Source organism: Elephas maximus, chromosome 23 (genome assembly GCF_024166365.1).
Source record: "Elephas maximus indicus isolate mEleMax1 chromosome 23, mEleMax1 primary haplotype, whole genome shotgun sequence".
NCBI classification, from domain to species: domain Eukaryota; kingdom Metazoa; phylum Chordata; class Mammalia; order Proboscidea; family Elephantidae; genus Elephas; species Elephas maximus.
Window position 1 is genome coordinate 17,071,289 of NC_064841.1, and position 25,222 is coordinate 17,096,510.

A 25,222-nucleotide genomic window follows, 5' to 3' on the forward strand; every position below is an offset into this window, starting at 1 on the left:
TACTGCTTTTAGGGAAATTGTTTTAGTGTTTCTTTTAACAGATTTGAGACTTCATATTGTTCAATCCAATTTAATTAAAATAAATTTCTATTCCTTAACCCAGAAACATTTCAAATGAGATATGCTAATAACTAATAAATTTTTTATATCATGTGGACGATTGTTAAGTTTTGCCTTCCTCAATGATAGAGTACTTTAACATGCTAGATATACACAGCACGTGACTCATTCAACCAGGTTATCATTTTGAAAGATGTTTCAAATCTTAAAAGGATAAAAACATTCATTTACACATAATCTCCAGCTAACAGAAAAGCATCTCCTTTGCCCTCTATAAATTAATGTTCATATTTTCAACACATTTTTAAACAGGAAACAAACCAGAAACAGTTTTGCTATAATTTTTCAATTACATAAATGTAATCCTTAATTCGCAACTTTGCATATTTTTCTTTTAAATATAAATTTAACACACACTTGTTATTAAAAAAAAGTAAGCAGTTTGGAAACATGACATGTCCCGATTCTCCTCCTCATACCAACTCCACTTCTCAAAGACAGCCACTATGCCAAGATTTGTGCATATCCCTCCTGGTAGTTTCTATCCACACACAAATATAATCAGATGTAATATATAAAGGAACAGCTTGCTTTTTTTTTTTCATGTAATATATCATGAACCTCTTTCTGTGTCACTACACACAGATTGACCTCATTCTCCATTAAGGACATGCAGGTTGCTTCTCATTTTTTTGCTGCTGTAAACAATGAATGAAGTCATCACGGGCACCTTTTAGTTCATATGTTAACTGCACACTTGGAATGCTGGGTAAAATGGCACGTGTACATTAAATTCTGATGTTTCCACAGCATTAACAATAAGAAAAACTTACTTTCCCCCATATTTTCACTGAGTATTATCAATTTTTTTATCTTTACCAACCCAATAGCTGAAAAACGAAATTTTGTAATTGTTTTCATCCGAATTTCTTTAGAAGCTTGGGCATCTTTTAGAAGCATGTTTACTGTCCATTTGTACCTCTTCCTCTGTAAGCTACCTGTTCATACTCTTTGGCCTATTTTTTTGGTGACTGTTAATCTTTTTCTTATTGATTTGTAAAATCTCTTTGCATATTAAAGAAATTAGACATCGCTCCAGTCAAAAGAGTTTCAAATACTTTTCCCTGTTTCTATTTTGTTAATAATAGATTTTTTTCTATATGAAAAATTTTTATTTAAACAAACATATTGAAAAAAAATTTTTTTTTTTTATTGATATATTCCTTATTTGACTTTTAGGTATCATGTCGCACTGAGTTAAAAAGTTGATCTTGTAAAATGTATTTTCCACCCTTAAGTCTTTTTTAAAATTTTGGTAAAATACACATAACATAAAATTTACCATGTTAATAATTTTTAAGTGTACAATTCAGTGGTGTTAAGTATATTCACAATGTTGTGTAGTCATCGCTCTTATTCCCAGATCTTTTTTTAATCATCCCAAACAAAAACTATACCCATTAAGCAGTAAATTTCCATTACCACCTTCCCCTTAGTCCCTGGTAACCTCCATTCTACTTTCTGCCTCTATGAATTTGTCTATTCTAGATATCTCAACAATGGACTCAAGCAATAACGACAATCATAAAGATGGCACATGAGCAGTGTTTTGTTCCACTGTACACAGACAGGGATGCTGGGTCAGAACGGACTCGAGGGCACCTAACAACAACAAGACACCTCAGAAAATACACCCTAAGGAGTGGTGTGTTCTGTCTCCAGATTATAAACATATATTTAGGCAGAATTCTTTTTCACTTTTCCTATCACCTGACCTACAGATTTTAGGACACAAGCCAACAGGAATTTCCAGCCTGCTACCTGACCTATGGATTTTTCCAGCCCTCCACAGTTGTATGAGTCAATTCCTTGAAGTAAATCTCTCTCTGTCTCTCTCTCTGTGTCTATCTCTCACTATTTCTCTCTCTCTCTCTCACTGGTTATTTCTCTAGAGAACCTTGACTAAGGCACTTAATAATGACAGTGGTTCCAGAGGAATAGAATCTTAACAATCTTAAGGATGAGTTTTGTGAATTGGTTTTGGAGTTTATGGAATTCGTTCTGAAACCTGGTTAGATTTAAAGGCACTAGTGACTCTATTCCCAGTAGTAAAGAGGACCCTGATAGTCTGTGGCGTGATACTACAATAGAGATGTGCAAAACATCACCACTGGACACTCTTAATCAAATACTTATGAGAGGCAATGTTTGAAGTTGCCTTACTTTATAAAATTTATCACCTTTGGTATTCAAAACATAATCAAAGTTAATGGCTGTATGAAGAGGTCCAGGATCCCCCTCCACACATACATATAAAACAATATACATAAGCTGGACAAAAATATTTTTTAAAAAATCAATCATTCCAGGCTGCTGGAGATTGTCCATTGAGAACTGTTTATTCTTGAAACAGTGCTAGAGCTTCTGGCAAAAGCAGCTGGAATCTGTGGCGTACTTGCATGGGGCTGTCTCCGTCACTCTTGCTCCCAGTTCAGTAGCAAGAACTGTACTTTTATCAGCTAGAAGGTGACAAACTTGCACCTTTTTACAGGAAGGGGCAAAAGAGATTCACAGTGGGAGGCAAAAACCTAGAGCTTTGCTTGCTAAAAATGGTGGACTTGGTGGAAATGGACAGGGAAAACCTGAAGTTTTGCTAGATCAAAGTTGCAGTCTGAGTTGAGGCGAGCAGTGGACCAGCCAGAAATTTAACAGTGAGACTCTAGAAATAAGACAAGTCATAAAAGGGTTCATAGAAATGCTCCACAAATCCCTGCCTGACTGGAAAATCACAGATGTGCAGGGAAGATTAGAAAGTCTGGTGACAAGAAAAAGCTAAGGAAAATGTGAGAACTAGCGGCAACTCTCAGTGTATTGCCCAACCCACACACGGACCAATCAGTAAACTGTAGAACCCCTACAGGCTTAAAGTGTCAGCACAGGCTCTGCCAAATCACTGGCCGACCCAAAGCTGTGGAGACACAGGACGACTTTCGGAAATCAAAGCTCAAAAAAAACAAATGAGGCACACAGACCCATGGCTGTGCATTGCGGGGAAATAGACTTTCCAGTTTAAAGCCAGGCAAGGTACTAAAACAAAACAAACCCTTAGAAAACATAAAAAAGAATCAAGAATTGCTACAATATATACTAAATTGTCTAGTTTTCAAGTAAAGAAATACTAGACATGCAAAGAAAAAGGTGTTTCTTCATCCACACTCAGGAAAAAGTCAATACATACCAAATCCAGTCAATGCCACAAAACAGTTTGTGTATAAATTTTTGAATGAAAACTAATTTGAGCTGTGAACTCTCCCCTAAACACAATTTATATATATAAATAATATACACATACACACATATATATACAAAATCTTTATGGGTCTAAATATTGGATTTAGCAAAGATTTCAAAACTATTACAAATACATTCAAAATATTAAAGGAAAATGTAATGACAATGAGTCAGAAAATAGGAAATGTCAATAGAGAAATAAAAATTATATAAAAGAACCAAAGGGAAATTCTAGCATTAAAAAGTATGACAAATAAAATGGGAAAAAAAAAATAAAACAAAAAACTTCATTAGATGGGCTAAACAGCAGAACTGTGTAGCAGAAGAACGAATCAGTGGACTTGAAGACAAACAAAAATCACCCAAAGGACACAGAGAAAAAGTATTCAAGAAAAATGAACAGCACCTCAGAGGCCTGTAGAAATTTGTCAGGTATTCTAACATATGTGCAATAAGAATCTCAAAAGACAAGGCAAGAAAGAAAGGGGCAGAAAAAAGATTTGAAAAAATGAAGGCCAAAAATTTCCCAAATTTAATGAAAAACATTAACCTATAGGTTTCAAAAACTCAATAAGCCTCCAGTAGGATAAACACAAAGAACACTATACCTAGACACAAAATAGGCAAAGTGCTGAAAGACAAAGAAACATTTTTGTACAAGAGAGTAACAATATAATTAATGGCTGAGCTCTCATCAGAAATATGGAAGCCAAAATTCAGTGAAGTGATCACTCGAAGGCTAAAAAAAACTGGTCAACAAGAATTCTATATTCAGTTACACTATCTTTCAAAAATGAAGGTGAAATAAAGACATTCTAAGATAAACAAGGGAAACCCTGGTGGAGTAGCAGTTAAGTACTATGGCTGCTAACCAAAAGTTCGGCAGTTCAAATCCACCAGGCGCTCCTTGGAAACTCTATGGGGCAGTTCTACTCTGTCCTATAGGGTCGCTATGAGTCGGAATCGACTTGACAGCAATGGGTTAATGCGTTAAGATAAACAAACACTAAAAGGATTTGTGAATTGCAGACTTAACCTACAAAAAATATTAAAATAAGTGCTTCAAGCTGAAAGGAAATAATTCCAGATGATAATGAGACCCACTGGCAGAAATGAAGAGAGCTAGAAATGATAATTATGTGGATAAGTGTAATAAACTTCATATACAAGTATTTTTTCTTGATTTCTTTTAAGAAGCATAAGGTTGAACAAAATAGATAAAATTACATTTAAAAAGAAAATTGTGAGCCCCTGCCCCGAAAGACAATCCTGGCTATATAATACAGCAAGCCCCTCATTCGAACTTAAAAAGGGCATCACAGAGAAGACCTCCTATAACCACAGCAGGCTAGGACTGGAAAAATTATCAAAGAAGGAGGTACTGTAGTGAATAAAACTTCAATTAATCTTGTAAAATTGGCGAAGTTCAGCTGGGGTATTCATCTAAATTTGAGACTGACATTGCAGATTCAGTAGGTTTCTAAATGATGCTTGTAGGTAGAGGGAGAATTAAGGTCACTCCATCATTGCACTTCCCATACAGGCACCAGGTTATCTTCTTTAATTTTCTGAGATGGCAAGAAAAAAATGGCTAGGAAGATAAGCTGTGTTTCTTTCATTTCCTATTCCATTGGTGTAGCTGTGCACTTGGCTGCTGCCAACCAAATACGAAATTCTCAGCAATTAAAAACCAATCAAACATTTTGTTAATTTTGTTGTTGTTATTAGGTGCCGTCGAGTCGGTTCCAACTCATAGCAACCCTATGCACAACAGAACGAAACACTGCCCAGTCATGAGCCATCCTTACAATCGTTGTTATGCTTGAGCTCATTGTTGCAGCCACTGTGTCAATCCACCTCGTTGAGGATCTTCCCTTTTTCCACTGACCCTGTACTCTGCCAAGCATGATGTCCTTCTCCAGGGACTGATCCTGCCTGACAACATGTCCAAAATATGTAAGTCCCAGTCTCGCCATCCTTGCCTCTAAGGAGCATTCTGGCTGCAGTTCCTCCAAGACAGGTTAGTTCGTTCTTTTGGCAGTCCATGGTATATTCAATATTCTTTGCCAACACCACAATTCAAAGGCGTCAACTCTTCTTCGGTTTTCCTTATACATTGTCCAGCTTTCACATGCATATGATGTGAGTGAAAATACCATGGCTTCGGTCAGGCACACCGTAGTCCTCAGGGTGACATCTTTGCTCTTCAACACTTTGAAGAGGTCCTTTGCAGCAGATTTGCCCAATGCAATGCGTCTTTTGATTTCCTGGCTGCTGCTTCCATGGCTGTTGATTGTGGATCCAAGTAAAATGAAATCCTTGACAACTTCAATCTTTTCTCTGTTTATCATGATGTTGCTCATTGGTCCAGTTGTGAGGATTTTTGTTTTCTTTATGTTGAGGTGCAATCCATACTGAAGGCTGTGGTCTTTGATCTTCATTAGTAAGTGCTTCAAGTCCTCTTCACTTTCAGCAAGCAAGGTTGGGTCATCTGCATAACGCAGGTTGTTAATGAGTCTTCTTCCAATCCTGATGCCCCGTTCTTCTTCATATAGTCCAGCTTCTTGTATTATTTGCTCAGCATACAGATTGAATAGGTCTGGTGAAAGAATACAACCCTGACGCACACCTTTCCTGACTTTAAACCAATCAGTATCCCCTTGTTCTGTCCGAACAACTGCCTCTTGATCTAAGTAAAGGTTCCTCATGAGCACAATTAAATGTTCTGGAATTCCCATTCTTCACAGTGTTATCCATATTTTGTTATGATCCACACAGTCGAATGCCTTTGCATAGTCAATAAAACACAGGTAAACATCCTTCTGGTATTCTCTGCTTTCAGCCAGGATCCATCTGACATCAGCAATGATATCCTTGGTTCCATGTCCTCTTCTGAAACCGGCTTGAATTTCTGGCAGCTCCCTGTCAATACACTGCTGCAGCCGTTTTTGAATGATCTTCAGCAAAATTTTGCTTGTGTGTGATATTAATGATATTGTTCTATAATTTCCACATTCGGTTGGATCACCTTTCTTGGGAATAGGCATAAATATGGATCTCTTACAGTCAGATGGCCAGGAAGCTCTCTTCCATATTTCTTGGCATAGACGAGTGAGCACGTCCAGTGCTGCATCTGTTTGTTGAAACATCTCAATTGATATTCCCTCAATTCCTGGGGCCTTGTTTTTTGCCGATGCCTTCAGAGCAGCTTGGACTTCTCCCTTCAGTACCATCGGTTCCTGATCATATGCCACCTCTTGAAATGGTTGAATATCAGCTAATTCTTCTTGGTATAATGACTCTGTGTATTCCTTCCATCTTCCTTTGATGCTTCCTGTGTCGTTTAATATTTTCCCCATGGAATCCTTCACTATTGCAACTCGAGGCTAGAATTTTTTCTTCAGTTAATTTTATAAGGTCTTAAATAGTATTGTGGAAAATAGCCTTTTTTTTTTTTTCAGAGAGGTATACACCAAATAATCTGGGAGTGAATTTTATGACGTCTGGAACGTGCTTTAAAGCATAGGGAAAAAAAGTCAAAAAGATTGGTGAAAAAAAGAGAGAAAAAAACCCCATAAGACTGTTTAATAATTCCAAATAAATTTGGGAATCTAGGCTCTACACATTCCTCAGGAAGTTCTTGGGTGGCGTAAAAGGTTAAGCATTCGACTACTAGCCAAAAGATTAACAGTTTCAACCCACCCAGAGGTGCCTTGGAAGACAGGCCTAGTGATCTGCTTCTGAAAGATTACAGCCTTAAAAACCCTATGGAGCAGTTCTACTCTGCACACATGGGGTCATCATGAGTCAGAAAAGACTCGAGAGCAACCAACAATAACAATTCCCCAACCAAAACAGAATTAAATTAGAAATCACCAATAATAAGAAATCTGAAAAATCCTCAGTTATTTGAAAGCCAAGCAACACACTTCAAAATAACCGATGGGTCAAAGAAGAAATCACAAGGGAAATTAGAAAATATCTTGAACTGAATGAAAACAAAACCACAACATATAAACACTCGTGGAATACCGATAAAGCAGTACTTAGAGGGAAATTTATAACTTTATACACTTATATTAGAAAAAGGAAGATATAAAATCAATAAGCTAAGGTTCTACCTTAAGAAGCTAGAAAAAGAAGAGCAAACCAAAACCAAAGTGAATAGAAAGAATAAAAGGCCAACCAGAAAGCAGTGAAATAGAAAACAGAAAAACAATAGAGGACATGAATGAAATTAAAATTGCTTCTTGGAAAAGATCAGTATAATTAATGAAACTTTAGCCAGACCAAGGCTCAGCAAACTTTCTCCGTAAAGGGCCAGATGGTAAATATTATAGGCCTTGAGGCCCATATTGTTTCTGTTGCAACTACTTAACTTGGCTGTTAGAGTGGGAGCACCATAGACAATACATAAACAAATGGGGATGGCCGTATTCCAGTGAAACTTTATTTACGCCCCGCCCCCCCCAAAAATTGGTAGGCCAATTCAGCCCACTGACCACAGTATGGCAAACTCTGAGCTAGACTCATTATGGAAAAAAGAAGATACAAATTACCAAAATCAGAAATAAAAAAACGGGTATTACTAGAGACACTATAGAAAGGAAAAAATTATAAGGGATTATGAACAACTTTATGCCAAATTAGACAATTTAGATAAAATGGAAAAATCCCTAGCACAACAAAATTATCAAAATGGACTCAAGAATAAGTAGCATATCTGAACAGACCTATTTTAATAAAATTAATATAATAATTAAAAATTATCCTGCAAAGAAAAGTCTAGGTCCTGATGGATTCACTGGTAAATTCTATCAAATATTTAAGGGATAAATAATGACAATCCTACACGTACTATTTCGGAAATAGAAGAGGAGAGAATATTTCAAAACTCATTTTACGAGACCAGTGTTAGCCTGATAAAACCAGACAAAGACATCACAAGAAACAGAGCTACAAAACAATATCCCTCATGAACACTGATGCAAGAATATTTAACATATTAGCAAACCAAATTCGGTAGCATATAAAATGAACTATATACCACAATCAAGTGGGGTTTATCCCAGGAATACAAGATTAGTTTGATATTCAAGTATCAATTAATATATCCAAACCCAAACCCACTGCCGTCAAGTCAATTCCGACTCACAACAACCCTATAGGACTGAGTAGAACCGCCCCATAGGGCTTCCAAGGCTATAAAATCTTTATGGAAGCAGACTGCCACATCCTTCTCCCGTGGAGTGGCCAGTGAATTCAAGCTCTTGATCTTTCGGTTACCAGCCAAGCATTTTAACCACTGCACTACTAGGGCTCCCTCAATTAATACATACAACATATTAATACAATAATAAACAAACATCAAATGGTCACCTTAATAGAGTTGGTAAAAGCATGCGGCAAAATTCAACAACGATTCACGATAAAAATCAACAAACTAGAAACAGAAATTTCCTCAATCTTATCAAGGACACATATGAAAAAATTACAGCTAACATCATACTTAATGGTCAAAGACTGAATTCTTTCCCCACTAAGACTGGAAACAAGGCAAGCATGTCTGCTCTCACTACATTTATTCAACATCGTACTGGGGGTTCTAGCCAGTACAATAAGGCAAGAAAAAGAAATTAAGGCTTAACAACTGAAAAATGGTGAGTAATTTGTCTTTATTCACAGACAGGGGGATGGGAAAGGCAGCGCCAAATGTGGGTGAAGAACGCACAGCACGACCAAGGTAAATGGTGTCACTAAGAAGTACACAAGAGAAAAGGGTGTTTCTGATAAAGGAAATGACACATATAATTTTGCAACAACACTACCAACAACCAAAAAATTTGTGTGTGGTTATGTATGTATGTACATATGCGTATATGAGTATAGTATGTATGTGTAGGTACATATGTGTGCATATATAGAAGTAACTATACATGTACACACATGTATGAGTGTATATGCATGTATATTCATATATATAAAAAGCCACATAGGAGGCTCAGTCATGGATACTTTTAGACATAACCACACGCCTCATGGGACTGGTTTTCTGGGTTTGAAGGCTTAGGACCCTAGGCTCATGGGACAACTCCATCAACTGGCATGATATAGTTCATAAAGTTTATGTTCTACATCTTAGTTTGGTGAGTAGTGTCTGGGGTCTTAAAAGGCTGTAAACGTCCATCTAAGACACAATTATCAGTCTCTTCTCATCTGAAGCAAAAGAGAAAGAAGGAAACCAAAGACCCAGAGAAAAAAGTAGTTTACGGGACTAGTTTACAGGAACCAAGACCTCATCTACCTGAGACCAAAAGAACTAGATAGTACCTGGCTACCACTAATGACTGCTTTGATCAGGGCCACAATAGACAGATCATGAGAGAATGGGAGAAACATGTGTAAAAGAACTCAAAATCCTGAAAAAGTCCTGACTTACTCTGTCAGTTGAAACTAGAGGTCTCCCTGAGACTATCATCCTGAGATACTCCTTAAACCACGATCTGAAACTACCCCGTGAGGTCAACTTTTAGCAAAATAATACATTAGCTCATAAAATAAAGATTATTATGTGCGTACTACACATCTTTAAAAAAATCATCCATATGAAACCAAACAGTCAACAATTACTCTAAGGCAAAGATGAAAGGGACAGGGAAACCAGATGACTGGAAATGAAAATCCAGAATGCAATTAATGAGAATGTTGACACATTGCAAAAAAAATGTAACCAATGTCACCAAACGATCTGTGTGGTGCTTATTAAATGGGAGCCTAATTTGCTATGTTGCAGCAGTATATTGACAGGGAACTGCCAGAAATTCAGGCCAGTTTCAGAAGAGGACGTAGAACCAGGGATATCACTGCTGATGTCAGATGGATCCTGGCTGAAAGCAGAGAATACCAGAAGGATGTTTACCTGTGTTTTACTGACCATGCAAAGGCATTCGACTGTGTGAATCATAACAAATTATGGATAACATTGCAAAGAATGGGAATTCAGAACGCTTAATTGTGCTCATGAGGAACCTTTACATAGATCAGGAGGCAGTTGTTCAGACAGAACAAGGGGATACTGATTGGTTTAAAGTCAGGAAAGGTGTGTGTCAGGGTTGTATTCTTTCACCAGACCTATTCAACCTGTATGCTGAGGAAATAATACCAGAAGCTGGACTATATGAAGAAGAACAGGGCATCAGGATTGGAGGAAGACTCATTAACAACCTGCATTATGCAGATGACACAACCTTGCTTGCTGAAAGTGAAGAGGACTTGAAGCACTTACTAATGAAGATCAAAGACCACAGCCTTCTGTATGGATTGTACCTCAATATAAAGAAAACAAAAAACCTCACAACTGGACCAATGAGCAACATGATAAACGGAGAAAAGATTGAAGTTGTCAAGGATTTCATTTTACTTGGATCCACAATCAACAGCCATGGAAGCAGCAGCCAGGAAATCAAAAGACGCATTGCATTGGGTAAATCTGCTGCAAAGGACCTCTTTAAAGTGAAGAGCAAAGATGTCACCCTGAAGACTAAGGTGTGCCTGACCCAAGCCACGGTATTTTTAATAGCATCATACGCGTGTGAAAGCTGGACAATGAATAAAGAAGACCAAAGAAGAACTGACGCATTTGAATTGTGCTGTTGGTGAAGAATACTAAATATACCATGGACTGCCAAAAGAACGAACTAATCTGTCTTGGAAGAAGTACAACCAGAATGCCCCTTAGAAGCAAGGATGGCGCGACTGCGTCTTACATACTTTGGACATGTTGTCAGGAGGGATCAGTCCCTGGAGAAGGACATCATGCTTGGCAGAGTACAGGGTCAGCGGAAAAGGGGAAGATCCTCAACGAGGTGGATTGACACAGTGGCTGCAACAATGAGCTCAAGCATAATGATTGTAAGGATGGCTCATGACTGGGCAGTGTTTCGTTCTGTTGTGCATAGGGTCACTATGAGTTGGAACTGACTCGACGGCACCTAACAACAACAACAATTTGCTATGTAAACCTTCACTAAAAACACAATAAAATATTACCCTAAAAAAAAAAAACCTGAAGTACAGATTGTCTCACTTCCTTATTGCCAGTACACTGGCTCTCAACTTAACCGAAACCTTGGACCCACCTCTTTTTACCTGTTTTGTTAGCCACCTTCTTTCTTCAGTTTCTACCTAATAATTCTTGGAAATGACTTTAGTCAGGGCCCTTTCCCATTTGCTACAACTCTTTTCTCAAGCATCAGTAACAAACTCACTCAGCTCTTCCAGAAATGTACCAAACTACTTATAGTCCTCTAAATAAACCGTAATCCCATGCTGTACTTTCTGCCTAAAACGCCTTTCACCTTTTAATTCTTACTCATACTTCAAGACCTAACTCAGGCTGTGGCTCCCCTAAAAGCTTTCAAATTAAGCTTTTTCCCCACTTCGAGCCAAGACAGTCCCAGTCCCCCACCTCAAGGTGCTTCAAGAACACACACTTAATAAGCACACTATTTGGAAAATATCTATATTTAATATTAATAAATGATTTAAAAACTGGAAGAAGTCTTAAAGCATATCATTTCTGCTTGTCATTTTACAGACTAATCATTTTAAGAAAAAAAGTTAGGTGATACAGTCATAGCTACCAACTAGATCTCATCAAAGAGAAACATCAATCTCTATGTAAAATAAAGACTTGACAACAACAAGTTCCCAGTTGAACCTATGCAAATAAATATCAAATTGATTCGCAGGTGAGTCTCCCAATTTATGAATTTGTAACTATCTGTCAGTCACCCAAAGGTCTGTTCCTAAGGGAGCAAGAAGTGAGGGTGAATGGTTTGCAGCTTTAAAGCTAATTTCATATACATACTGTACAACAATCTTTACCTTAACAACAGTTTGTCAACAGGCTACCTGGGACTTCTAGAACCCGTTTTCCATAGAAAATGCTATTATAGTTGATATTACTTCAACTGTATTTAACTACCATATATACGTGTGTGTATATGCATGTATGTAAGTCTATGCTGAAAATTATATTCTCAATTATAGCCCAAAACTATATGCCTTGCCCAAATTATAATTCTCAATTACAGCCCAGAACTATACAACATGCCCAAATTTGTGATCTTTCTCAAACTGAACGAGACAGAGTACATTCTTGGTCAATCACACCTCAGCTCTTCTTACCATTTTTAAGTGGGGAGAATGGGAAGAGATGAATGGAGAAGAGAAATAAAGACTTGAATATTGTATGAGAGGGAAAGTGAGAAGAGTAACAAGTTAACTATTAGAAAATAATTTTTATTTCTTCATAAATAACATAGGAAGTGGTACTTCTACCTCTTCTTGGAAATTCTCTTGGGTTAATAAGTTCTGTTTCTAGAAAGCAAATAGTCCCTCCCTCAAGCAGGATTATGACATAAATCTTATTCATAATTTGAAGAACTTTCTTATTATTCAGTTTTTTGTAAGCATTTCTAAAAAACGCAGAGCTCATTATTAAGCAAAGAGGCTAGAAAATCTGGCTGTCATAAGTCACCGTAGCATCATATTTCTTAAAAGCTACGTACAAAAAAAAAAAAGTGGTTTTTTTTGTTACGTAGAAAGAATACCAACAAAAAACCCAACGTTGTTGACATACATCTTACCGCACCAGACATCTCTGTATTAAAACCTTTACTTTCTAACCTGGAATGTCGGAGGCTGTCCTTTTTGTTTTTTGCAGAACACAACGTGCATTCACAGCCAACAGCATGGGGCTTGGGTAGAGACACATCCTGCTTTAACAGCATTGTAAGAATTTCGTAGTTGTTACGATGAGCAGCTAAAATGACAGGTGCAACATCCATCGTTGTTGAATATTCAGGATTCTGAATTCTTTCCATTAGTTTCTGAAAAATAGTTACATGAATGCCCAAAAATTATTATTCGTGACTTTAAGAAAACATGTTTATCTGAAGAATAAAATGGAAAAAAAAATAGAAGACCTAAAGAACATAAGAATTATTTGAAGGAATATAATATTTTACTGGGAATAATTTTTTAACGAAACCTCAAAACTTTAATTAAAATGCAATATAATCACAACAGTACAAAAATTTCAATAGGAAACATCCATATGATTAGAGTAATGTCTTCCTGACAAAGAGGAAGTAAGGACGTCTAGAGAAATATTTCAGGAAAAAGTGTTTAATTTCCACAAGATTATGAAAGCATGCATAACGGCAAGGATAATGGACAGAATTTTGGAAAGGGAATATAATAGAAAAAAAATAGAAAAACAGAAATTTAACAAAAATAGGCAGAGTATAAATGCACGAGAAACACTTTAACAATTTCACCTTTATGGCAAACCTATCTCATTGAGAGCAACGAAGCTACGTGAAGGGAGCAGTGAATACGAAATAGTCTTCGTTTTGTGTAATGCTCTACACATTCCCAATCGTTACCTATATTACTTTCCATTATGGATGCTCAAAAGCACTAACAATCATAGTTACCATTTAAAATGAGTCCTGGTACTGTTAGGTGCTTTACAGTTATCATCTCACGTAATCCCCACAATAGCCTGTGAAATTGAGTGTTACAACCCTCACAAAGTAACTGAGGCTCAGAGAAGTTAATGTGCCCAAGCCACACAAAAAAAGTGGCTGACTGCTAATGGGAGCCCACGTCTGCGTCACTTCCAGAGCCTGAGCTCCTTCTACCTCATGGGCCCTTGGGCCTGGACGCCATGACACCAGGAAAGAAATATTAGTAATTAAAGGATCGAGGCAAATAAGGTTCAATATTTTATGACTATTGCATATCCTTTCCAGTATTTCTCACTTGATCATACAGGTGTCCCTGAGTACTGATTCCATACTGTAAGCACATAAAATTCACTTTTTTTGGGGGGGGTACTTTTTATTAGCATTGTAAAAGTAGTGCATACTGATAAAGTATCTGAAAAATATAGAAAAGCAGAAAAAATAAAAATACCCGTAACTCCTACTACCCAAAGAACATTTCCGGGTACAGTATTTCCTTCTAGCCCACTCTCTACCACACTTCCTTTGAGAACATCTTTTGCATAAATAGTGGGGATGCCAACCACCTATGATTAAAAACAATGTCTCTTAATATTTTGGGGATCAAGGACCTTTTTAATAATCTGATAAAACCATGGAGCCCTGATGGCACAGCAGTTAAGAGCTCAGCTGCTGACCAAAAGGTCTGCAGTTCAAATCTACCTTGGAAATCCCACGGGGCTGCTCTACACTGTCCTGTAGGGTCGCTGTGAGTCGGAATCGACTCCACAGCAATGGGTTTTGGTTTTATAAAGCTACAGCCCAGAATGTTCAGAAAAATACCCTGCATAGAACTTCGAATGCAATAAGGGGATTCAGAAATTCTGTGTTGGAGATATTTTATTTAGCTAATCTAAATAAAACTACTGCAAACATCTTTATGAATATAAATTTTTCCAAATTTAGTATTATCTCATTAACATTAAAAAATTTTTATTTATTTATTTTTTGGAGCCCCAGAATAGAATTATAGGTCTAAAGGCCATGAACAGTTTTGAAGCTCTTGATACATATCGTCAAAGTCCTTTTAATAGTTTATATTACCAATAATAATTTTTTTTTACCAATAATATAGGAATGTGCCCGCTTCACACTAAAGCTCTACTCATCAGCACTAGACATGATCACTCTCAATTCGATTGAAACTTTAGTTTGCTTTTCTTGATTAATGATAGATTTGAATATTTTCCCACATACTTATTGTTTTTTATTTCCTTTTCTGAATTTTTTTTTTTTATATACTTGCCCTTTTTCCTCTCTTCTTATGGCTTCTTACCGCCACTTAAACTGAGTGGTACAATCCTATAGCGAAAGTTAAGCTTATACAAATTTAGTAATACCCAAAATGAGTATTTATTGCCCTTTTCTCCCTTATCATTGAGAGTAAAATATTTCTGTTAATATGTGATACAGTGTGCAATCTATATAGCTCTCAGATCATGACAGATAATCTGCCACCAACTTATAATTCTTTTTAAAACATTATTTTTCTTCTGTTTATAGCCCATTTATACGCCCAGTAGTTATTCAAACTGTTTCACTGTAACCTCACCAATAATGAATGTTATAATTTTTAAATTTGATATATAATACTTCATTTTTAAAAATTACTATTTAAATGATTATTGCTGATCATCTTCCTAATTACAAAAACAATAAAGAAAAATTTAAAAAGAAAAAGTATCCCTAATTTGACAAGAGCTGACCTGTTAGTTCCTTTTCTATGCATATTTTTTAACTTTGTATTAAATTATGCAGTTTAGTATTTTTTTTCACTTACTATAGCGTATTTCTTCCATGTTTCAAAATACTCATAAAAATACCAATTTAATGGTTGTATAATATTTCATTGTACGTATATGTAATGGTTTATATTACCAGTCCTCTATTTTGTGATGTTTAGATTGGTTCACATGGCCTTCCTGCCTGCCTGCCTGCCTTCCTACTTTCCTTCCTTTCTTTCTCTCCTTCTTTCTTTTCTTGGGATCCTGGTGGCACAGTGGCTAAGAACTTGGCTTAAGAGCATTGCTGCTAAGCAAAAAGTCAGCAGTTTGAATCCACCGGCCGCTCCTTGGAAACCCTATGGGGCAGTTCTACTCTGTCCTATAGGGTTGCTGTTAGTCGGACTCAACTCGACATCAATGGGTTTTTTTTCTTAGTGCTACAAATAAGATTACCATTAACATTTTTGCTTGCATTTTAGATCATTTCCTTTATAGGTTTCCAAAGGAGGAAGGGCTAGGTTAAAGAACATGAACATTTTTCTTGTTTCTGATACACCCTGCCAAACTGCTTTCCAAAATACCCTCCCTATCAATGGTATATGGAAAGCCTGGTGGCGTAGTGGTTAAGTGCTACGGCTGCTAACCAAAAGGTCAGCAGTTCGACTCCACCAGGTGCTCCTTGGAAACTCTATGGGCCAGTTCTACTCTGTCCTATAGGGTCGCTAAGAGTCGGAATCGACTCGTCGGCACTGGGTTTGGTTTTGGTTTGGTATCAATGGTATATGGGACTGTACTACTACCTGCCATCAATAATTATTATTTTTTACAGAATCTTTGCTAATTTGGTAATCAAAAATTAGTATCTCTTGTATTTGATGATCAGTAAGGTTTAATAGTTTATACTTTCTTTTCTGAGATTTTTTTTTCATGTTCTTTTCTATTATGATTTTGGTGTTTTTCATAAATTTGAGCATTTCGGGGTTTTTTAATTAATTTGTGTATTCTTAAAATTATTAATGTGTGATACATTCCGCAAATATCTTTTCCCAGTTATCGATCTGCTTTCTAAATTTTGGATGATAGTTGAATTCTAGAAGTTTAACTTCTATAGTCAAAGACATTGGTCTTTGCCACTCTCGTTTTTTGCCCACTTCATAGGGTTGCTATGAGTTGAAACTGACTCGACAGCAGTGGGTTTTTGGTTTTTTATGATTAGAAAGTCCTTCTGTACCTAATCAGTTAAATACTCACCTACTTTTATGGTTTGATTGTTTACATTTAATTCTTAAATCCAACTGGAAACTATATTTTCAACATTAACTACAGAATATTCCAAACTAAAAATACTGGTCCACATTGATAAAATTATGGAACTATCACTAGCTTCAAACATACTTCCTAGAAGCAATACAGCAGTATTAATTACTTGCAAATATCTACTTATTTTAAAGTAATATTTGACAGTGGGGGGGGGAACTATTTCTTTAAAGCAAAATAAATTTGGGGGAAGAAAAAAATGGGGCAGGGTATCTATTTTAGCTTAAAAATCCGCGTTAATAAATACTTAAGAGTACTAACTACTATAGTTGGTCTTGATGATCGTTTTGGCCGATGATTAAGTAGTATATCAACAGCTCCCACTACTTCAGAGTCGATTGCCACCAAAAGTGCATCTGTGGACTTCAAAAAAAAAAAAAAAAAGGTTAAAAATGAAAATGGAAAATAAAAAGGTAAAGTACTTATTTTTAGTAATTCACAACAAACTGTTTTTTAAATTTTTGAACTGTGTTATAAACAGTAATGCTGAATTTTTTAAAAAATTTAGACTGTACAAATTTAGTACATTTGCTGGCCTTCACTATCCTGCATACCGTGACATACACGTGTTTCTGTCCTGGTTTCAGTCACATGAGCTGGTAAGATAATGAATGCTTGATAGAGGGGGTTATTAATGGAATAGTGCTGATCTGTGCAATATTTAAAGTGAATTTTTTTTTCCAAGATCTTTACTCTTGAACTGTGGACCAAAAGAATCTTAACATTCCAAATCCATAAAAGAAATTGCCGGGAACTATTACTACTACTGGTAAAGCATTATGTTCAGGCTAATAAAAATGATCATCTATGCAAACCACGAGGATAGGGAAGAATGGAAACTACATAAAGGTGGGGACTTCTAATCTTTGAAGCACAGGCTCACCAAAGCTGTACAAACCTGACATTAGTATAAGCAATCTCATAAAGTTAAAACCATCAAGAATTAGGTTACCAGTGTCCTTAGAGACAGGAGAATGGACTTTATAGTTCTACTCCCAACCTATAGCTCCCTGTGACAGTAGGAAAAAGTAAACAGAAGCTGAAGAAATGTGGAGCTTTTCACCTCTGTAACAAAGCCTACAGTGATACATGGCAACAATTGACGTCAATTTTTTTTTTAAAGGAAAAACCACAAAGGCAGGAGAAAAACACGGGGATAAATAATAAATTTAATCTAAGAAAATGCCCTGATTATTTTCATTCTTAACATTTTCTTCCTGTTATCCTTATAACTGTTTAAATCAATGTTCTCTCTCAGAATGAAACTATTATCAGATCTTCAGTATTCTTTGTAGCTGAATAGAATAAAGGTTTCACTCACTTTATCTGGATGTCAAAAATGGGGCAAAAAATGGTAGACATTACCTAGATGTCTAAAAATAGAACTAAGCACCCCAAACAAGGAGTTGGAAGAGTCACTCAACCATTAGGAAGAGCCTATGTTTTCCCACATGAAAAAAATTCCCACCTAAATGGGCAATTTATTGTTTCACCCCTTAAAACTTTTAGGGTTCATGGGGCTCTAGCCTATGACATAAAGGCCTAGGATTCTTCTGCTTTGCAAACCTTTCTCTTTAGTTCTTACAATAACTTGGTCAGTTGAAGCAACCAAACAAAAAGAATATTGTGCCCATTGCTACTAAATTTATGATTTCAAGTTTATGATTTTAAGTTTTAACTTATGAAGCTAAATATAGTAATACCGCTACTCTCAAAGTCAAACACCAGGCAACTTCAACCATCTGAAACATAGCCATGGATCCCAGTTGCAACTTTCCAAGACAAGCGTATCGAACTGTACCAAATTAACTTCATCGATATTATTGCCCAAAAGAAACAGGCCCAAGCACACTGACTTAGAACTGTCTATAAATGACGGATATCTGGTTTCCCCAAGTACCCTTCAGATATTCACTGAATAGAGGAATAGTAGGTTAAGACTAACAAAGTAGGGGGAGAAAATAAAAACCTGCTAAAAGTTGACCACTGAGAAGACAAAATGCTAGTATAGCAAAGTCACTACCTATGCACAGCAGTCCAAAACCATTTAATGTAAAGACAAACATGATCACAGTTTCTGAGCACATGAAGCAAAGTAAAATGATTACATTCAACTTAAAGTTAAATTATATTCAGAATACATTATCTAGTAAAGAATAAAAATTCATATTATTTCAATGCTTAAAAGGACAAGCTTCAGTTTTAAGGAATATTTATTTATATTAAAAAAGTCATGTAAATAAGAAATCACTGTTGGCTCACTGCACAAGTGGTATGTTATTTGACAAATCAAGGGCAGTTCTAAAGGAAAAAAATATTTTACATTATTTCAAAAATATCTATGGGTATACAGAATGTCTCCACTAGTTTTGTTTCCCAATTTATCACAGATATTTGATCATTCCTAATTAAAAGCTGCTGCAACAATGGGCTCACACAAAGCAACAATTGTGAAGATGGTGTAGGAGCTGGCAGTATTTCGTTCTGTTGTACACAGGGTCGCTATGAGTTGGAACCAACTCAAAGACACCTAACGACAATTAAAATCTATTCAAACCATCTATTTATTATGTATCTATGAGGTCCCTATTTTTCTTCTCATCTCAGAATTTTTCTCTTCTACAATTCTCATACTCTTTCCTCTAAGCTCAGAGTAAGAAGTGACTTAATTCCTTCACAAAGCTAAATTCTCCATCTTGATATTCTACTTTGTACTCTACTGCAGTGGTTAAGAGCTTGGCTGCTAGCCAAAAGCTGGCAGCTCGAATTCACCAGCTGCTCCTTGGAAACCCTATGGGGCAGTTCTACGCTGTCCTATAGGGTCGCTATGAGTTGGAATCGACCTAATGGTAACGGGTCTGTTTTTTTTTTTTTTTCCCCTCTATAGGACCTTGATCCTTCAGTCTCAGAAATTCCCCCAACCCCAGCTCCCACAACCCCCAACACTTTAAATCGTTCTTTATTCTTTGCTAATTTGACTTGATCCTATCTTTATCTTGCCACTCAAGTTTTCTTCTTCCTTTCACTGCGTCAAACTTTGCAAATCCATCCGTTTTTCTAATTCTACTGATGCCATACTTTCAAAATCCAATGGCCTTTTCTACCTCCTCATTCTCCTTGATTTCTAAACAATGTATTAAACCTGTTTCTTTGGTTTTTGCAATGCTACACTAGCCTAACTGCCTGTGCCATCTTTAAGCAGGCACAAGGTCCCCTTCAATGAAACCCTTTCCCTCCAATGCCCTTCAATGTAGATGCTCACTAAGAATCTGCATCAGCCCTTTGCTCCTCTCTGTGGTTTCTGCCACGCTCAAATCAGTGGTCATCTCCAAATTCCTCACTGCCTACTTTATTTCTCTAGCCTGACCTCTCCCTAGAGATATAGTCTTCATCACTGTCAGCTGAAGACTGCCTGAAATCCCCCAAATAAACATGGCTAAAACCAGAATTCCCATTCCTCTGCCCCAAAATTCCCACTCCTCTGCCCCAAGCTTGACTTCTTTTCAGGTCCCTGTTTTTCTTTCATTCTTCTTCTAGCCTTCCATGTTTAAAATTTCCAAATCATCTTGGAATCCTTCTCGATTTCCTTCCCTCCAAATTGAAACAATCACTAAAACAAACAAACAAAAGACCTGCTGCCATCAAGTCGACTTCAAGTCATAGGAACCCTATACGACAGAGTAGAACTGCCTCATAGGGTTTCCAAGGAGCAGCTGGTGAATTCGAACTGCCGACCTTTTGGTAAGCAGCCAAGCTCTTAACCACTGCACCACCAAGGCTCCTAAACAATCACTAGGTTCTGTTAATTCTTCCTTCATAATATTTCTCGTATCTACCACTTTTTTCCCCATTCTTATTGCCACTAATCCAGTTTTGACCTTAACCTTTTTATGCCTGGATGACTGTAAAAACTGTACACTCAGGCTATCATCTTCCCCACCCTCCAGTCCCCAATCTATACTGAAACAGTCACTAGATTTATCCTTCTAAAATACCACCGGACATATGCCACGCCTTTTTTCAAAAATTATTTAATGATACCTATTGTCTAACACATAAAACCCAAATCCCTTAGCCTGGCATTCAAGGCCCCTTTCATCAGTCTGTTTTGTTTAGTGACTTTTCCTGATACTTCCCACTACTCTCCAGCCCAAATATTCTATTAAAAAAGGCTAGGTCATGGGAGGTGAGAGGGCAGAGGGGGTCAGAAGCTGGCCGAATGGACACGAAAATAGAGAGTGGAAAGGAGCGTGCTGTCTCATTAGGGAGAGAGCAACCAGGAGAATATAGCAGGGTGTATATAAATTTTTGTATGAGACTGACTTGATTTGTAAACTTTCACTTAAAGCAAAATAAAAATTAATAAAAAAAAAATAGCTAAGTCAATTGACTGTCCCAAGAACATACACCGCATGTACCTTTGTTTACAATCTTCTCCACATACTCTGTTCTCTCCTCTGTACCTACCAATACACTTTGGAAAGTTGATTAGGGTAGTAGGGAAGACCATAGGCTCTCAAGTCAGAACCTAGGTTTAAACTCTAGGTTTGCCATTTACAGGGTGACTTTGGGCAAGTTACTTAACCTTTCTGTACCTTGGTTTCTTTCTCTATAAAATGGAGATAATACTAGTGCCTACTTCATAGGGCCATTGTGAGGGTTAATCAACTCAGAGAAATGGATGCTTAAGTCAGAGAAAACGAGGGAAAGCCTCAGTGAGATGGGCTGACACAACAACCACGACAATGGACTCAAACGTACCAACGATCATGAAGACAGCACGGGACCAGGCAATGTTTCATTCTGTTACACATAAGGCCATGAGTCAGAGCCAACTCAACAGGAACTAACAACGACAATTAGGGCTCCTGGCACAGAGTAGCACAATAGCACAATATAAGTGTTCATTAAAAATTATTAATATTTCAAGGCTGAGCTCAACTGACACCTCTGCCATGAAACCTTTCTTGGTAGCTACGATCCACAGCAATCTTGCCCTTTCCTACGTTTCTAACACATTTGTTGTGAATCACAAAATTTTAAGTATAAAACGAAGTTTCTCAATAATGGCGCTACTCACGTTTTAGGATGGATAATTCTTTGTTGTGGGAGCTATCCCATGCATTTTGAAATGTTTAATAGCACCCTTAGCATCTACCCACTAGATACCATAGCAACTTGCCTTGTAGCTGTGAAAACGAACAATGTCTCCAGGCAATTCCAAACAACCCCTTGGGTGGGGCAGGGCAAAATGCCCAGGTGAGGAGTACTGGTATAAAACAAGGTAAAATATATGAAAGCACTTTGTAAACCTCAAAATAATATACAGGGTCAATCAAAAATTATTGCCAATCAGCACTTAAGAAACACACTTTTGTATTGTTTAATTAGCTTGTAATTCACATATACTTTTAAGCGTCCAGTTAGTTTTACAATCCTTTAGCACAGAACCCGTACTTGGCTTAATCAGTTTCGCAATCGCCCTCAAGAGAAGTCCTGGGCGTTCGTTGGCTGATAGGGAAGACACAGACAACCTGAGACAGAACACAGTCAACTGGAAAGAACATGGGATCTGCAGTCAGAGAATCAAGGTTAAAAACTTAGCTTCGCCCTTACTGATTTTGCAACTTTGGGCAATTCATTAAAGTCTATGAGCCTCAGTTTACTGATGTATAAAATTACACATCTATGAGGGTAGTTATGATGTTCAAAGGTGATCATGTATGTGAAAGAACCATGTATGTTACAGAGCTATTGGTATTACTGGATGTACAGACTCATATGTATAAAAAAAAGCAAAAATGATTATGATACCACACCTCATTTATCCAGAATCATCAGGGACTAAGTTTCTTATTTTCTAGGTAACTGAAGCTTATGCCTTCAAGTATTTACCTCTAAAACTTTAACTACTTTGGTGGGAAACTTTTGTTTTCAGAAGTACTATATTTCTCCTTTCTTCTGAAATAATAGGTATTGAATATAATTTAGCTTTTCCTGACTGACTCTGGGCCACTGTTATTAACGTTAATTACCATTCTAACATATATACACATATATCTGAGATTATCAGACGTTTAATGCTCTTGGCCTTTTTATTAAACAGTGTCAGAGATACTGCTCCTACTTTATTTTGATATAGCCCTCATGCCTCTTCCATTGTCTTTCAAATTCTATATGTGTGGGAAAATTAAATAACTAAGTTTGCCAAAATGGACACTAAAATGAGAAAAAACAGTCTTGAAGGAGGGCTCCGGAAGTGCTCCTATAAATAAAGTAAATAAGCTTAATTTGGAGACTTCCTGACAGCTATTCTGGCCGCTCGGAGTTTTTTTTACTTAATTTCCGGTTCTCAGTTATGTTCTGGATAGCTGAGGTTGCTGGATAAGCATTTTTTTTTTTTTTTTAGTATAAGTATATATACATGGAGACAGTACCATGTATTATAATATACATATAATAGAAATGTACATGGAACTAACCCACTTACATTTAAAAAAACGAGTGCCCACTATTTGCACACATCTGTTGAGTACATGCTCAAGCCACTTAAAAAATTCTGCCTTATTAATTAAACCCACAATAAAGTACACAATCATGCCATTTAAATGCAAAAAAAAAAAAAAAGGCCAGCATGAATGTGCTAAGTCTCATCATAAACAAACCAAAAAGGAAAGGAAAATAATATTACTAAATTTACTTCAGAATTTCTTGACTCTTTTAATTCTTTCAGGACTCATGTGTTTTTCTCCCTGAACGGACAGGAAGACAAACAGAAAAGTTGATCTTTTCCAGTTAAATAATATGTTTATTCACTTTTAGTTGGAAGCAAACATTAAATTTCAGACAAAAATTTATGAAAACCTAATGGGTGAAACACAAAGTCAAACTGACAAGTGCTTTGTGAGTCAGGAATATTTTGGTCTTATGGCTGTGAATGACACTGGGCCACAGCTAAACCTGCTCCCTTGACAACGCTCCCAAGAACATTTGTACTATTTTTAGGTATGTAGTATAAATTTGAGGTATGTAGTATAAATAGCAACGATATAGGTAATACAGACAAAATCAGCTTTAATAATTCCTGATAATTAACCTCTACCAGAAGCTGGAAAACACATAAAGGACAAGGAGGCTGTGGGGAGTGAAATTTGAGAGTCGAATGCTAACTCAACCTAAAATTTGCTTTTTTTGGTTTGTTTTATAAAATTTTAAAATGACTCAGAACCAAATAAAAGGTGAAAGAATGAGAGGGGAAGAAAAAAAAAAAAGGAGAGCAAGAACAATAGAAAGAAATCGAGGCACAGCTAACAGTACTTAGCAGCTAACGGGTATAATTATCTAGCCTTGTACCTGACAACCGTAGTCCAAAAGAAGCTGTAGAATATCCAAGTTTTCGTTTTCAATAGTTATGGTAACAGCGTTTCTCCCAAGCACATCTACGCAATTTATGTTCAAGTCACCTGAACAGTTTTCCTCCAAAATCTTTTTAACCATATAATAGTCACCTAAATAACAATATACAAACATAATTTAATATCCATGACATATTAATTAAGAATGACTATAAGGAACAAGGCTGATTTAAAAGATGAAAAACCTGGGCTTATTTTTGTAAGTGGAAATGGGCAAAGAAAATGTGAGCATTTCCTTGCTGAAAACTTGTGTTCTGGTAACGTGGACATCAGCTGCAAGCATAAAACGCCAAGTAGAAAAATTTTTAAGTGTGGTTTGCAATAAAAGTAATTTTGTTTGAAATTCATAATTGGATGCTTATAAGTAAGGAGGGAAAATTTTAGAAGATATTTAAAGCAATTTAATAAAAGATGCTAAAACACAAACTGGAGGCTAGAAAAGTAAGAGAAAAGAGATTAGAGAAATTCAGTTTTACATCTCAGATACATACACACATTTACTCATACTTCATAATGGTTAAAAACAGGATCTAGTAATAAATGGAGGATGCTATAAAGAGATTGTACAGGTGAAAATACACACTGGAAAACGGCCGTGAATACGTATATGCTTTGGGTAAAACCCATACGTATATGCTTTGGGTAGATATATTAAAAGGGAAGGATGCCCCCAAATGCATTCTTTTCCTCCCTACCCTCCCAATAATCGCATATGTATCTCATTAATAAAGCTTATCAGGAGCACGAAGATTTCCTTCTGCCTGACATTCCCAAAAACCAAACCCATTGCCGTTGAATAGATTCCAATTCATAGCGACCCTATAGGTCAGAGTAGAACTGCCCC

The 25,222-nt window shown here is 36.6% G+C and overlaps 1 protein-coding gene across 11 annotated transcripts in view; it reads right to left on the bottom strand.

Annotated features, from left to right (window-relative positions):
- Nucleotides 1-25,222, bottom strand: part of TRPC1 (transient receptor potential cation channel subfamily C member 1) — a 228,262-nt gene that overhangs the window by 189,719 nt on the left and 13,321 nt on the right. For 5 of the 11 annotated variants that reach the window (XR_007515045.1, XR_007515044.1, XR_007515043.1 and 2 more), the window contains 3 exons: nt 24,317-24,471; nt 17,225-17,326; nt 13,042-13,244 (listed from right to left, as the gene is read on the bottom strand). Coding sequence is in view for 8 of the 11 variants with exons in the window: in XM_049867128.1 (XP_049723085.1) it covers nt 13,042-13,244; nt 17,225-17,326; nt 24,317-24,471 (460 nt within the window). In the remaining 3 variants the exon portion in view is untranslated. The other 6 variants (XM_049867131.1, XM_049867135.1, XM_049867136.1 and 3 more) reach the window with 5 other exon arrangements.